General features: G+C 52.5%; 1 protein-coding gene across 5 annotated transcripts in view; it reads left to right on the top strand.

The window, feature by feature from the left end:
* The window catches only part of SKIC8 (SKI8 subunit of superkiller complex), a 19324-nt gene extending 7947 nt beyond the window's left edge, over positions 1-11377 (top strand). For all 5 annotated transcript variants that reach the window (XM_077774410.1, XM_077774411.1, XM_077774412.1 and 2 more), the window contains 6 exons: positions 4514-4662; positions 4867-4960; positions 5897-5990; positions 8567-8659; positions 9331-9409; positions 11137-11377. In XM_077774410.1, coding sequence (XP_077630536.1) covers positions 4514-4662; positions 4867-4960; positions 5897-5990; positions 8567-8659; positions 9331-9409; positions 11137-11226 — 599 coding nt within the window. In that variant the 3' untranslated portion in view covers positions 11227-11377. The remainder of the gene's footprint in view (positions 1-4513; positions 4663-4866; positions 4961-5896; positions 5991-8566; positions 8660-9330; positions 9410-11136) is intronic.
* The last annotated feature ends 1023 nt before the right edge of the window (positions 11378-12400 follow it).

Here is a 12400-nt window from a genome sequence, read left to right as displayed (position 1 = left end):
TGTGGTGGAGCCGAGTGACGAGCACCCGTGTGTGTTATGCAGATACAAGTCTTAGCGTGCAGGGATAAGAATCCCTTCCACTTTGAGCATAAGGATATTTGATACTAAAAATTCCATATTGTAAATCAGTCAATAGGGAAATGTTAAAATAATTTAGACATGTTACTCTATTAAACTGCAAGAAATAAAAATCAGATTTTCTAATAACTTTTATTTCTGTAAATAGCTAATTATAATAGGAATAAGAGCATGGTCCTGTTAGAGTAAATGCTAGTTTCTTAATAGTAAAGACAGATTAAAAAGCAGCTATTGATTATAAAAGCTTTTCAGATCTTGATTAATTAAGCATTCTTTTTAATTTATTTCTAGGAGAGAGAGAGAGACAGCGTGAGCAGAGGAGGGTCAGAGAGAGAGGGAGTCACAGACTGAAACAGGCTCCAGGCTCTGAGCTGGCAGTCAGCACAGAGCCTGACATGGAGCTCGAACCCACGAACCACGAGATCATGACCTAAGCGAAAGTCGGACGCTTAACCGACTAAGCCACCCAGGCGCCCCAGAGCATTCTTTTTAAAACATTATTTTTAATGTTTATGTATTTTTGAGCAAGAAAGACAGAGCGTGAGTAGGGGAGGGGCAGAGAGAGAGGGAGACGCAGAATCTGAACCAGCTCCAGGCTCCAAGCTGTCAGCACAGAGCCCGACGTGGGGCTTGAACTCAAAAACCATGAGATCATGACCTGAGCCAAGATCAGACAATTAAGCGATTGAGCTACCCAGGTGCCCCAAAGTTAATTTCCTTTTTAAAGCATTTCATAAGAAAAATGATAGAGCTAAGTTATTGATGACTCCTTTGACTACGTATGTTAAAATTCGCAGGGGATTATTTTTTAAAGCCCCTTGGAAAACACTGTTGACCCATCTGGGCTGGGACCCCTGTCTGCCATGCGTCCAGCTCAGTGGCCTCTCCTCCATCCCGGGGGTTGGGAAGGGCCTGCCCTCGGTGAGCCCGGCCTAGACATGAGGAGAGTGACTTGGGAGGGAGGCTCTCTATGCTTTGACAGGCACTGTCCTCTCAGAGCAGGGTGGCCAGACTTAGGGCACGTTCCTGTACGTGCACATGGGCCAGGAGCCAGGCAACTAGATGACTCCCTGGCTAGGCCCGAACCTCAGAGCTTCCTGGAGCTCTCTGGGATTGCCTCTGAAGAGGTTCCCAGAGAGCCCAGAAAGAAAATGCTGAGGGCTGGCTGGGGGGCTCAGTTGGTTGGGCCTCTGACTTCAACTCAGGTCATGATGTTGCAGTTTGTGGGTTTGAGCCCCACATCGGGCTCTGTGCTGACAGATTGGAGCCTGGAGCCTGCTTCGGATTCTGTGTCTCCTTTCTCTACCCCTTCCCTGCTCATGCTCTGTCTCTTTATTTTTTAAATAAACGTTTAAAAAAAAATGCTGAAATGCCACCAATGATGTGTCCCCAGATAGAGCAAGTTGCTTGCCCTGGCTGCACGTGAGTCCGCAGACCCTTGTCACCAGCTGGAGCAGCACCGCGACACGTGTGTCACGTTTGACTAGAGCTCTTGAAGTTAACTAAGTTGTGTGGTGTAAGTGAAAGACCAGGTGACTTCTTCAAAAAAAACCACAGTGCATCTTTCCAGTCCTTATTCCTTGTTAATTTCGGTAAACACTTGGTCGTGTCATAGTGTGATAGAAGCGTGTTTGCGGCAGTACGTGCTCAGGCATCCACAGCCTCCCTGAGGTAAACATTCACTTCTGCGATTGCCGTGTGAAGTTAGCCCACAGTGAGTGCGCTTACCTGCGTGCTTGTAAGTCTCTGTGGACGGCTCTGCAGCTCGCTGTCAAACCCCTTGGCGTGGCTCAGAAAGCCCCCTCACATCTGTGTCCCTCGTGTCCACCTCCACATGAGTCCGTCTGTGCCTCAGCCTCAGGCAGCCGCACACCTGCTCTTGGCTTCTGCAGTTTTGCCTTTTTGAGAACTTTCATGTGAGCAGAGGTGTATTATCTTCTACACCTTTCTTTCCATAGCGTAAGGTTTTCAGGGCCCGTCCATGTTGTAGTGTGTGTCGGCAGTTCCTTTTTATTTCTGACGAGTTCCCTCGTCACGTGCAAAACAGCTTGTTCTTCACGCACCACTGGACGGACATTTGGATTCTTCCCAGGGTTTTACTGGGACGGGCGCTGCTGTGAACACCTCTCCACACGTCTCTGGGGGGGGTCCCCGGATCCAGTTCTCTTGGGTGGATTTCCAGGAGTGGAGCTGCCGGGTGTTGTTTTCACTAAAGAAATTGTCAAACTGGGGGCACATTAGTGGCTCAGTCGGTTAAGCATCTGACTTCAGCCCAGGTCGTAATCTCACGGGTCATGAGTTCAAGCCCCATGTTGGGCTCTGTGCTGACAGCTCGGAGCCTGGAGCTGCTTCAGATTCTGTGTCTCCTCTCTCTCTGCCCCTCCCCTGCTTGTGCTCATTTGCTCACTCTCTCTCTCTCTCTCAAAAATGAACATAAAAAAAAAAAGAAATAGACTGTAAAGAGAACAATCCCATTTACAACTGTACCAAAACCAGTAAGATACCTATGAATAAACCCAAACAAAAAAGTGAAAGGCCTGTACTCTGATAAAACACTGATGGAAGAAATTGAAGAGGAAGCAAAGAAATGGAAAAACATTCCATGCTCATTGACTAAAAGAGTTAAGATGACTTAAACATCGTTAAGAGGTCTATACTACCCAAAGCAGTCTACACATTTTATGCAGTCTCTATCAAAACACCACCAGAGTTCTTCACAGAGCTATAGCAAACAGTCCTAAAGTTTGTATGGAACCACAAAAGACCCCAAAGAGCCAAATAATCTTGAAAAAGGACAGCAAAGCTGGAGGGATCACAGTTCTGGATTTCAAGCTGTAATATAAAGCTGTAGTCCCCAAGACAGTATGATACTGTCATAAAAATAGGCACATAGATCAGTAGAACAGAATAGAAAATCCAGAAATGGACACAACTATATGGTCAACTAATCTTCAAAGCAGGAAAGAATGTCCAGTGGGAGACAATCTCTTCAACAAATGGTGTTGGGAAAATTGGGCCACTCTCTCACACCAGACGCAAGAATAAACCGAAAATGGATTAAAGACCTAAATGTGAGTCCTGAAACCATAAACGTCCTAGAGCAGAACCAGGCAGTGACTTCTCTAACTTTGGCCACAGCAGCTTCCTTCTAGACATGTCTCCTGGGGCAGGGGAAACAAAAGCAAAAATAGATACTGGGACCTCATCAAGATGAAGCTTCTGCACAGGGAAGGAAACAGTCAACAAAACTAAAAGGCAACTTTTGGAATGGGAAAACATATTTGCAAATGACATATTAGATAAAGGGTTAGTATCCAGAATATATAAAGAACTTATATAACCCAACACCCCCCAAAAGTAATCTAATTTAAAAATGAGCAGAAGACATGAACAGACATTTCTCCAGAGAAGACATCCAAATGCCAACAGATACATGAAGAGATGCTCGAGATCACTTATCATCAGGGAAATGCAAATCAAAACCACAACAGATCCCACCTCACACCTGTCAGAACTGCTAAAATCAACAGCACAAGAGACCACGGGTGCTGGCGAGGCTGTGGAGAAAGGGGGCGCTCGTGCACCGTTGATGGGAATGCAGACTGGTGCAGCCACTGTGGAGAACAGAGTGGAGGGTCCTCAGAAAGTTAAAAATAGAACTGTCTGTGATTCAGCAATTGCACTACTAGATATTTACCCAAAGGATACAAAGCACTGACTCAAAGGGATACATGTGCCCATGTGTTTACAGGGGTGTTACGTAAAATAGCCAAGATCTGGGAGCAGCCCAAGTGTCCACTGACTGATGAACAGATAAGATGTGATATATATACAATTGAATATTACTCAGCCATAAAAAAGAAGGGAGATCTTGCCATTTGCAACAACATGGATACATCTAGAAAGAGTGTTATGCTAAGTGAAATAAGTCAGAGAAAGAAAAATACCATGTGATCTCACTTGTATGTGAAGTTTAAGAAACAAATGAGCAAATGCTGGAGAAAATACAGACAAGCCAAGAAACACTTAACTACAGAGAACAGACTGCTGGTCACCAGAGCGGGGGGTGGGGGGTGGCGGTTCGGGGCAGGTTACATAGGTGACGAGGACTAAGGGGGCACTAATGAGCACCCAGTGATTGAAATTAAAAACAAAAACCGTTGCACTGGTTTTCCGAGTAGCCACACCATTTTATGTTTCCACCAGCGTATGAGGATTTTGGTTTCTGGATATCCTTGTTAACACTTGTACTGTTCTTATTAAAATTTAAGTAGATGTATACTAAATGGGTAAAGAATTAACATCTTTACACATAGGTTTTTGAATTGGGACATGGTTTCTAATTTTTTAAAAATGTACCTATTGGCAAAACTTTTTAAAATTAAGGTCACATCTTTTCTCTCTTTTTTTTTTTTTTCTCTTTTTTTCTGCTCAGTGGATGCCTGGACTTTGGCCTTTTCCCCTGATTCCCAGTATCTGGCCACAGGAACTCATGTGGGGAAAGTGAACATTTTTGGTGTGGAAAGTGGGAAAAAGGAATATTCTTTGGACACGAGAGGAAAATTCATTCTTAGTATTGCATATGTAAGGAAACCGCACTCTCTTCTCTGCCTTCCCCCGTTCACAGTCTGCTTCAGGCCTGTGGCCGTGCCAGGGGCAGGCTCTGCGCGGGGCCCTGGCGGGCGCTGTCTGGCAGGTGTGGGCTGCCTCAGCAGGGGCTCTGCTCGAGTTTGGTGGGGACGGCCGGGCAACACGGAGTCTCAGGTGCTGTCCGCGTGTTCCCCGCAGAGTCCTGATGGGAAGTATCTGGCCAGTGGAGCCATAGACGGCATCATCAATATTTTTGATATCGCGACTGGAAAGCTCCTGCACACGCTGGAAGGTAAGTGGCTCATTTTCTTTTGTGCAGACTGGGTTGTCCAATCACAGAAGGGTTCTTCTGTTATTGCAATGCTACTAAGTGACAAATGAGCTTTATAGTATCTCAGTTAGAAGTCTGAGACGCCTCCAAGTCTTAGCGTGTGGTCGGCGGCGTACCCCTGTGGAGTGCTTGTTTGGGTGAACAGGCTTACTCATTTTTGGGTTAGTGTATCTCAGCTGTATACACTGACAGGTTTCTGTCAGGTTTGGTTCTATAGAACTTTGTGATTAAAAACCAGNCCGCGAGATCATGACCTAAGCGAAAGTCGGACGCTTAACCGACTAAGCCACCCAGGCGCCCCTCCTGTGCTCTTTTAAATGTTTATTTTGACGGAGCAGGAGAGAGACAGACAGACTCGAAAGCAGGTTCCGTGCTGTCGGCACAGAGCCCGACGTGGGGCTCCAATTCACCAACTGTGAGATTGTGACCTGAGCTGAAACCAGGGGTCTGACGCTGAACTGGCTGAGCCCCCAGGCGCCCCCGCCCTGTGGTCTTTTGTACTAGTTTGAATTCTGACCAAGTGCGTACACTACCTCCTCGGTTTATTGTTTACCCTACGGCACAGGATTTGGTGCCGCATCCCGTTTGTTTGTTCATACAGATCAGAAGCAGCGTGTGTTTCCTTATTTGTCCGTATCTGTAGTAGGGGAGTTTTTCCCAAGCCTTGTGCGCTGGGGTCCAACTGGTGAGGGAAGGGAGGAGAAGTGACTCCAGGGCGAGGGTCCTGGATCACGTGGATGTTTCCAGAACATTAGGAGGAGGGGTCCCTCCAGTCATTCCCCTCCCTCTCTGACGAAAGCGCCTGGGCGGCGCAGCCCAGACTTGTGGTCGCCCCAGGGGACGTGGTCAGTGGGGGCCTGTGGTCGGGGCACTAGCAAGGGCCTTTGTGAATTTCAGGCCACGCCATGCCCATCCGCTCCTTGACCTTCTCCCCGGATTCTCAGCTGCTGGTCACTGCCTCAGATGACGGCTACATCAAGATCTATGACGTGTAAGTTGCCATGGAGACTCGGGCTCCTCGCCCAGGCCCAGGTCACGTCCGTCTTGGCTCCCGCTGCTGGGAGGAGTCCGGGGGGCGTGTGCAGCCTGTCTCCCGGGTCCCACGGGGGCTTGTGTGCGGGGCCCCAGGCCTTCCTTGCCCCCTCACACCCCTGTCCTTGAACTGAGAATGTCTGGGAGGGAGATGTGCACCGTCCACATGCCAGGATCCGTCTTCCTGCCTTTGCTCAGCCATCCTGTCTCTCGCGGGGCTCTCTGATTTTAAATTCCTTCGGGCAGGTGAGCAGTGTGCGGGTGAGGAGGTGTAGGAGTGAGTGATCGCTCTCTTCAGGTCATGGCCGTCTGTCATTGTCAGCCTGTGCAAGGCCCCCTTTTTCCTGGGCTCTTCCCCGTCCTGTCCCCCCCACAAGTCTCCCCTGAGAGGGGTTTGTGTCCTTGACGCTTTGACTTGGTACCGAGATCTGAGTGCCTCTGGTTCATGACTTCCGAGTGTGGCCTCCTGATCCCTTGGAGCACACGTCACACTTCTCCAGGCCCCAGCGATGAGTGGGTGCCCAGCTTGCCGCCACCTGCCTGTGCCGCAACCCTGACCGTCTGTGTGCGAGCCTGTGCTTGGGCCTCTGAGGGTTTTTTGGGAACCACTTGGCAATAGGAACACTCCTTCTAGCAGCTTTTGGAGGCCAAAAAATTGTCAGTAACACGTGGGGCTGTGGGGCTGTGGCTTCTGACAGGAGCTGACTGGGGGTCTGAGGACCTGGGGGGCGGGGTGCCTGGGTCCAGTGTGCTGGCTTGTTAGGACCTGGCCGGGGGGCGGGGTGCCTGGGTCCAGTGTGCTGGCTTGTTAGGACCTGGCCGGGGGGCGGGGTGCCTGGGTCCAGTGTGCTGGCTTGTTAGGACCTGGCCGGGGGGCGGGGTGCCTGGGTCCAGTGTGCTGGCTTGTTAGGACCTGGCCGGGGGGCGGGGTGCCTGGGTCCAGTGTGCTGGCTTGTTAGGACCTGGCCGGGGGGCGGGGTGCCTGGGTCCAGTGTGCTGGCTTGTTAGGACCTGGCCGGGGGGCGGGGTGCCTGGGTCCAGTGTGCTGGCTTGTTAGGACCTGGCCGGGGGGCGGGGTGCCTGGGTCCAGTGTGCTGGCTTGTTAGGACCTGGCCGGGGGGCGGGGTGCCTGGGTCCAGTGTGCTGGCTTGTTAGGACCTGGCCGGGGGGCGGGGTGCCTGGGTCCAGTGTGCTGGCTTGTTAGGACCTGGCCGGGGGGCGGGGTGCCTGGGTCCAGTGTGCTGGCTTGTTAGGACCTGGCCGGGGGGCGGGGTGCCTGGGTCCAGTGTGCTGGCTTGTTAGGACCTGGCCGGGGGGCGGGGTGCCTGGGTCCAGTGTGCTGGCTTGTTAGGACCTGGCCGGGGGGCGGGGTGCCTGGGTCCAGTGTGCTGGCTTGTTAGGACCTGGCCGGGGGGCGGGGTGCCTGGGTCCAGTGTGCTGGCTTGTTAGGACCTGGCCGGGGGGCGGGGTGCCTGGGTCCAGTGTGCTGGCTTGTTAGGACCTGGCCGGGGGGCGGGGTGCCTGGGTCCAGTGTGCTGGCTTGTTAGGACCTGGCCGGGGGGCGGGGTGCCTGGGTCCAGTGTGCTGGCTTGTTAGGACCTGGCCGGGGGGCGGGGTGCCTGGGTCCAGTGTGCTGGCTTGTTAGGACCTGGCCGGGGGGCGGGGTGCCTGGGTCCAGTGTGCTGGCTTGTTAGGACCTGGCCGGGGGGCGGGGTGCCTGGGTCCAGTGTGCTGGCTTGTTAGGACCTGGCCGGGGGGCGGGGTGCCTGGGTCCAGTGTGCTGGCTTGTTAGGACCTGGCCGGGGGGCGGGGTGCCTGGGTCCAGTGTGCTGGCTTGTTAGGACCTGGCCGGGGGGCGGGGTGCCTGGGTCCAGTGTGCTGGCTTGTTAGGACCTGGCCGGGGGGCGGGGTGCCTGGGTCCAGTGTGCTGGCTTGTTAGGACCTGGCCGGGGGGCGGGGTGCCTGGGTCCAGTGTGCTGGCTTGTTAGGACCTGGCCGGGGGGCGGGGTGCCTGGGTCCAGTGTGCTGGCTTGTTAGGACCTGGCCGGGGGGCGGGGTGCCTGGGTCCAGTGTGCTGGCTTGTTAGGACCCGGGGGGCGAGGGGGTGCCTGGGTCCAGTGTGCTGGCTTGTTAGGACCTGGGGGGCAGGCACTTTTGGTGTGACATCTGCTCGGGATTCTCTCTCTTCCTCTCTGTTTGCCCCTCCTCTGCTTGCTCATGCACTTTTTGTCAAAATAAATAAACTTGAGAATGTGTATCCAAGCCACGTCTCTTACAGAGTGGATATGGACACGTCCCTTGGACACGATGCACCGGCCCCATGTGGGAAGGGTGCTGGCTGTGCGGTGGGGTCAGAGTCGCTGCTGCCCCACGCCGCCTGCCTGCCCCCACCGGCCCGCAAGTCGCGTCTGTGGTCATCATGCTGAGCCACTGGAACAGTACTCTTTGCCACTAGGGCAAATACACACATTTTGTGCTAATGCTGCCGTACAGATTTGTTTCCTCTCCATTTTGATTGAAACTTCCCCATTTCAGACAACACGCCAACTTGGCTGGTACACTGAGTGGCCATGCGTCGTGGGTGCTGAATGTCGCATTCTGTCCTGATGACACGCACTTTGTTTCCAGGTATGTATGATCCGTGGCACTTCCTTACATGCTGGGAAGATGAAGATGGTCTTTTATGAATCACCTTAAAATCTGAAGATGGTCTGACCCTTTTTTGTAGACTTGGTTTCTGCATTGGTTTTGTGTTTTGTTTGATGCCATGAAGGTCGCTGTCCTTAGCAGGAACAAAGACGGATCTTCTCAGTCTAGGCTTCCGCACGTAGTTACTTTAGGAGTGGATGCCTGTGTTCTGACAGTAACTTAAAATATGTAAATCTGTTTGCAGAATGTTGTGCTTTTAGAGCCCAGTGTCACTCAGGCCTGGGACGGCCAGACCCGGTGACAGACATGAGACAGTTTACTAGCATCGCTCTTTGAGGAGCGAGCCTTCGTTTGGAGGCTGGGACAGGCCCCCTCGATCTGGAAACAGGCACAGGTGTCTGAGACTCCTGCTCAGGGCACTTGCATGAGGGCAGGGCAGACAAGAACTTCAGGGAAGTGTCTGCTCCGTGTCTGGGGAGGCCACAGAGATGCCGGCACCGTGACCCCCCCGGGGCCCGTGCTGGCCACTGTGCAGACAGGTGGGCAGAGTGTAGGTGAGAGGAAGAAGGTGGGATTTCCGGTCACATTCCTTCCAACTTAAAGCCAGAATGAAAACTGTTTCACTACTAACGTTCCCCTTTCTGAAATAGCTCATCTGACAAAAGTGTGAAAGTTTGGGATGTTGGAACGAGGACTTGTGTTCACACCTTCTTCGATCACCAGGATCAGGTAGGGCCCAGTCCCTTCGTGTCCTCCGCCTTTCCTGACCCACTGCGGGGCCTTGGGGCTCCCTGCTCGGTGTCCGTCCAGCCATTGTCTTGCGGCCTGCCTGGGCCACAGGCGCTGCGGACGTGCTGGCGGCCTCGCGAGCCGTGAGGTGTGATGTCCTTCCGAGGGCCGGAGAACGTGGCACTAGCCACACAGCCATCGGGGCCCGCTGGGAGCGCCGTTCGGGGTGCGGCTGCCGTGTGGCTCAGGAAGGGCCTTCCCCAGAGGTGCCCGTCGCTCAGTCAACACGTCATTTTTGGAGCTGTCCGCAGGAGTGATGAGATCTTTTCTTCTCTCGTTTTTTCCTTCTTTCTTTAACATTCTTGAAGCCACGCATTCTGACGGGTTGTTTGGTTTTCTCAATACTGGTAACTGTTGCATCAGTCTTAACTGAAAAGGAGGCCCTGTTCCCAGAGGGCCTTGTCGTCTTTGCCAGTGCGGAAGTGAACAGAAGCGGCGTCCCAATGCAGGCCCCCCCACGCCCCGTCCGCAGTGTGCACGGGGCCCCCGGGCCTCCGGTGGGAGGCAGAGGCCTGCTTCATAGGCCTGCCGCGGGGCCTGGGGCTCCGCATTTCTAACCGGTGCCAGGTGAGGCGACTGCTGCCGGTCCCAGCCACTCCTGACTAGCAAGCCCTGGGAAACTCGCTAGTTTGAAAAATAAAATGTCCAGGGTAATAAAAAACGCGACTTTTAATATATTACTGTTTTTATGATGGTACCCTCTTTTTAATTTTACATTTGTTTAAATAATCTGTATGTAGGCCCAACATGAGGCTTGAACTCAACCCCAAGGTCAGGAGTCACACGCGCCACCCACTGAACCTGCTGGGGGCCCCGTCGATCCCCTCTTTGGAATGCAGCTTAAAGTTAACATAATTGTTCATGCTTTTTTCCATTTAATCTTAAATCATTGCTAACAAATTTGAGGAGATTTAATCTCGATCTTTCACCTCTGGATTTAAACATGTTGCTGTGGGAATAAATCCCCCTGGCTGGTGGTGTTTCCCTGTGCAAGGGGCTGAGTGTGTTGTCCCAGAGGTGGTGTTTGGAAGGGAGTGAGGCCATCAGCCTCAGTGACAGCACTGAGGTTGAGTCTGGACACCCCCCGCCCCTTGGGTCAGAGTGACAGGCTGACCTGAGCAAACTCCAGCCACATCACTTTGTCAGGAAGGTGGTGTGACTGTTAACTTCAACACGCAGTAAGTAACATCCATGTCCCGTGATGCCTAGTTACCCAGGTCGAGGCCTCAGGGTGAGAATCACTGGTGGGGGGTGGGGGGCACAGCAGTGAGGCGAGGTACGCTTGGCCCTGCAGGCCATGCCCTTGGGATGGTCCTGGAGCCTTTATCTTTCTGGAAATGTAATGAGAGCCCGTGCCTGTCCCCTGTGGCTTCCGTCTTCATGGCATTGGGTCTTTCCTCAGATTCTACAAACCGAGGTTTGTAGAATATACTGATTTGTATTTAGAAATGAGATTTTACGGAATATGGGAGGTGAGGGAATGTCGCAGTAACAATGCAGGATAATCCGGTTAAAGAAAATGCCCCATTCTTGCTGGTTCAGAAAACACGGGGACGCCTTCCTCTCGGTGTTTTTCTAGATTGGGTATTGTGAGAATAGAGAAGGATGTTTGTTCATAAAGAATAAAGACACTAGAACTTTGTTTTTTCTTTTTATTTGATTTACAGGTCTGGGGAGTAAAATACAATGGAAATGGCTCAAAAATTGTGTCTGTCGGCGACGACCAGGAAATTCACATCTATGATTGCCCGGTGTAACCACCAGTCTCCCAGGCCAGTGCTGCGAAGAGGATGTATACACTGATCATGACATTCCTTACCTTTCTAGCTTAACAAAATAGAGCATTTATTGTAGCAGAAACTTAAATTTTGTAGATACAATATAAATCTTTACATGTTTTATTGGAAATGCTATTCATACTTTTACAAAGTGTCGTGACTTGAACACGCTTCTTCCACGCACCCTGTGCCGGCGGGAAAGCGGGGGAGTCAGCGTCATGGTGCCCCAGAGACGAAGGGACCCAGGCATTGAATGAACTTTGCAGCTTACAGGCACAGGCCCCCTCGTCCAGGGCGCTGAGGCCCGCAGAAGCGGTTTGATAAAGCCGATGGGTCTCACAGTGGGGTCCTGAAGGGTACAGGACATTTGGCCGGGTCGGAGTGTTCTGGAGTCCTAGCTACCTGGGCATCTATTTGGTATTTTGAGAACTTCCATTGCCGCCCTGTGCGCCCTGTTACCTTTGGAGAGGCATGTGGCTTGCTGGTAGACACTGCCACCTCGACAGCATCTAAGGCTCCAGCCCTGCCTCAGTCTCCCCAGAGGACCGGCACCTCGGTTCTCTCAGCAGCCTGCGTGGAAATGGCTGACACTCTGAAGCTTCTTTTTATTAGGAACTTCACATGCCTGTCAGGTCGTGTGCTTTTTCCCCCAGGCCCCCAGCACCCTTAGAACCCGCACCCCTCTCCTGCTTCTGGGCCTTGGTCGCCCTCCCGTAACCACAGAGCCCTTGACGCCTCCTCTGCCCGGAGCCACCCCAAGCCCACAGGGGGTCTCTTACGGGTGCCCCTCCCTGCTACTCCTTCTGTCCGCAGCTGTCGTCTGTACCCAGTGTCTGCACTTCCCCTCACCCCGATTACAAGCTCCGGGACAGTGGAGGCCAACCCATCAGATCGCCACGTGAGGCACTTAACACCCGTCTGAGCTCGAGAGCACTTAAAAAACCAGAAGCATCTGTCTCTCATACCAGCTTAGCTTTAATTGTAAAGTGACGAGTGTACAGGTGGAGTAGGTTTTCAGCAACACCCTCTAGATCCCACTGCCGCGCCGCCCAGGAGGGGCTGGACATGTTGTGCCCCGTCAGCAGGGTTCTGACGCCCTGGGGTCGTGGTCCGTTTGCGAATGGATTTTCACAGGCTTAGTTGAAAGAGGAGG

This window comes from Crocuta crocuta, unplaced genomic scaffold (assembly GCF_008692635.1).
Source record: "Crocuta crocuta isolate KB4526 unplaced genomic scaffold, BGI_CrCroc_1.0 scaffold7, whole genome shotgun sequence".
Taxonomy (NCBI): Eukaryota; Metazoa; Chordata; class Mammalia; order Carnivora; family Hyaenidae; genus Crocuta; species Crocuta crocuta.
This window is presented reverse-complemented; position numbering and strand designations above follow the sequence as displayed.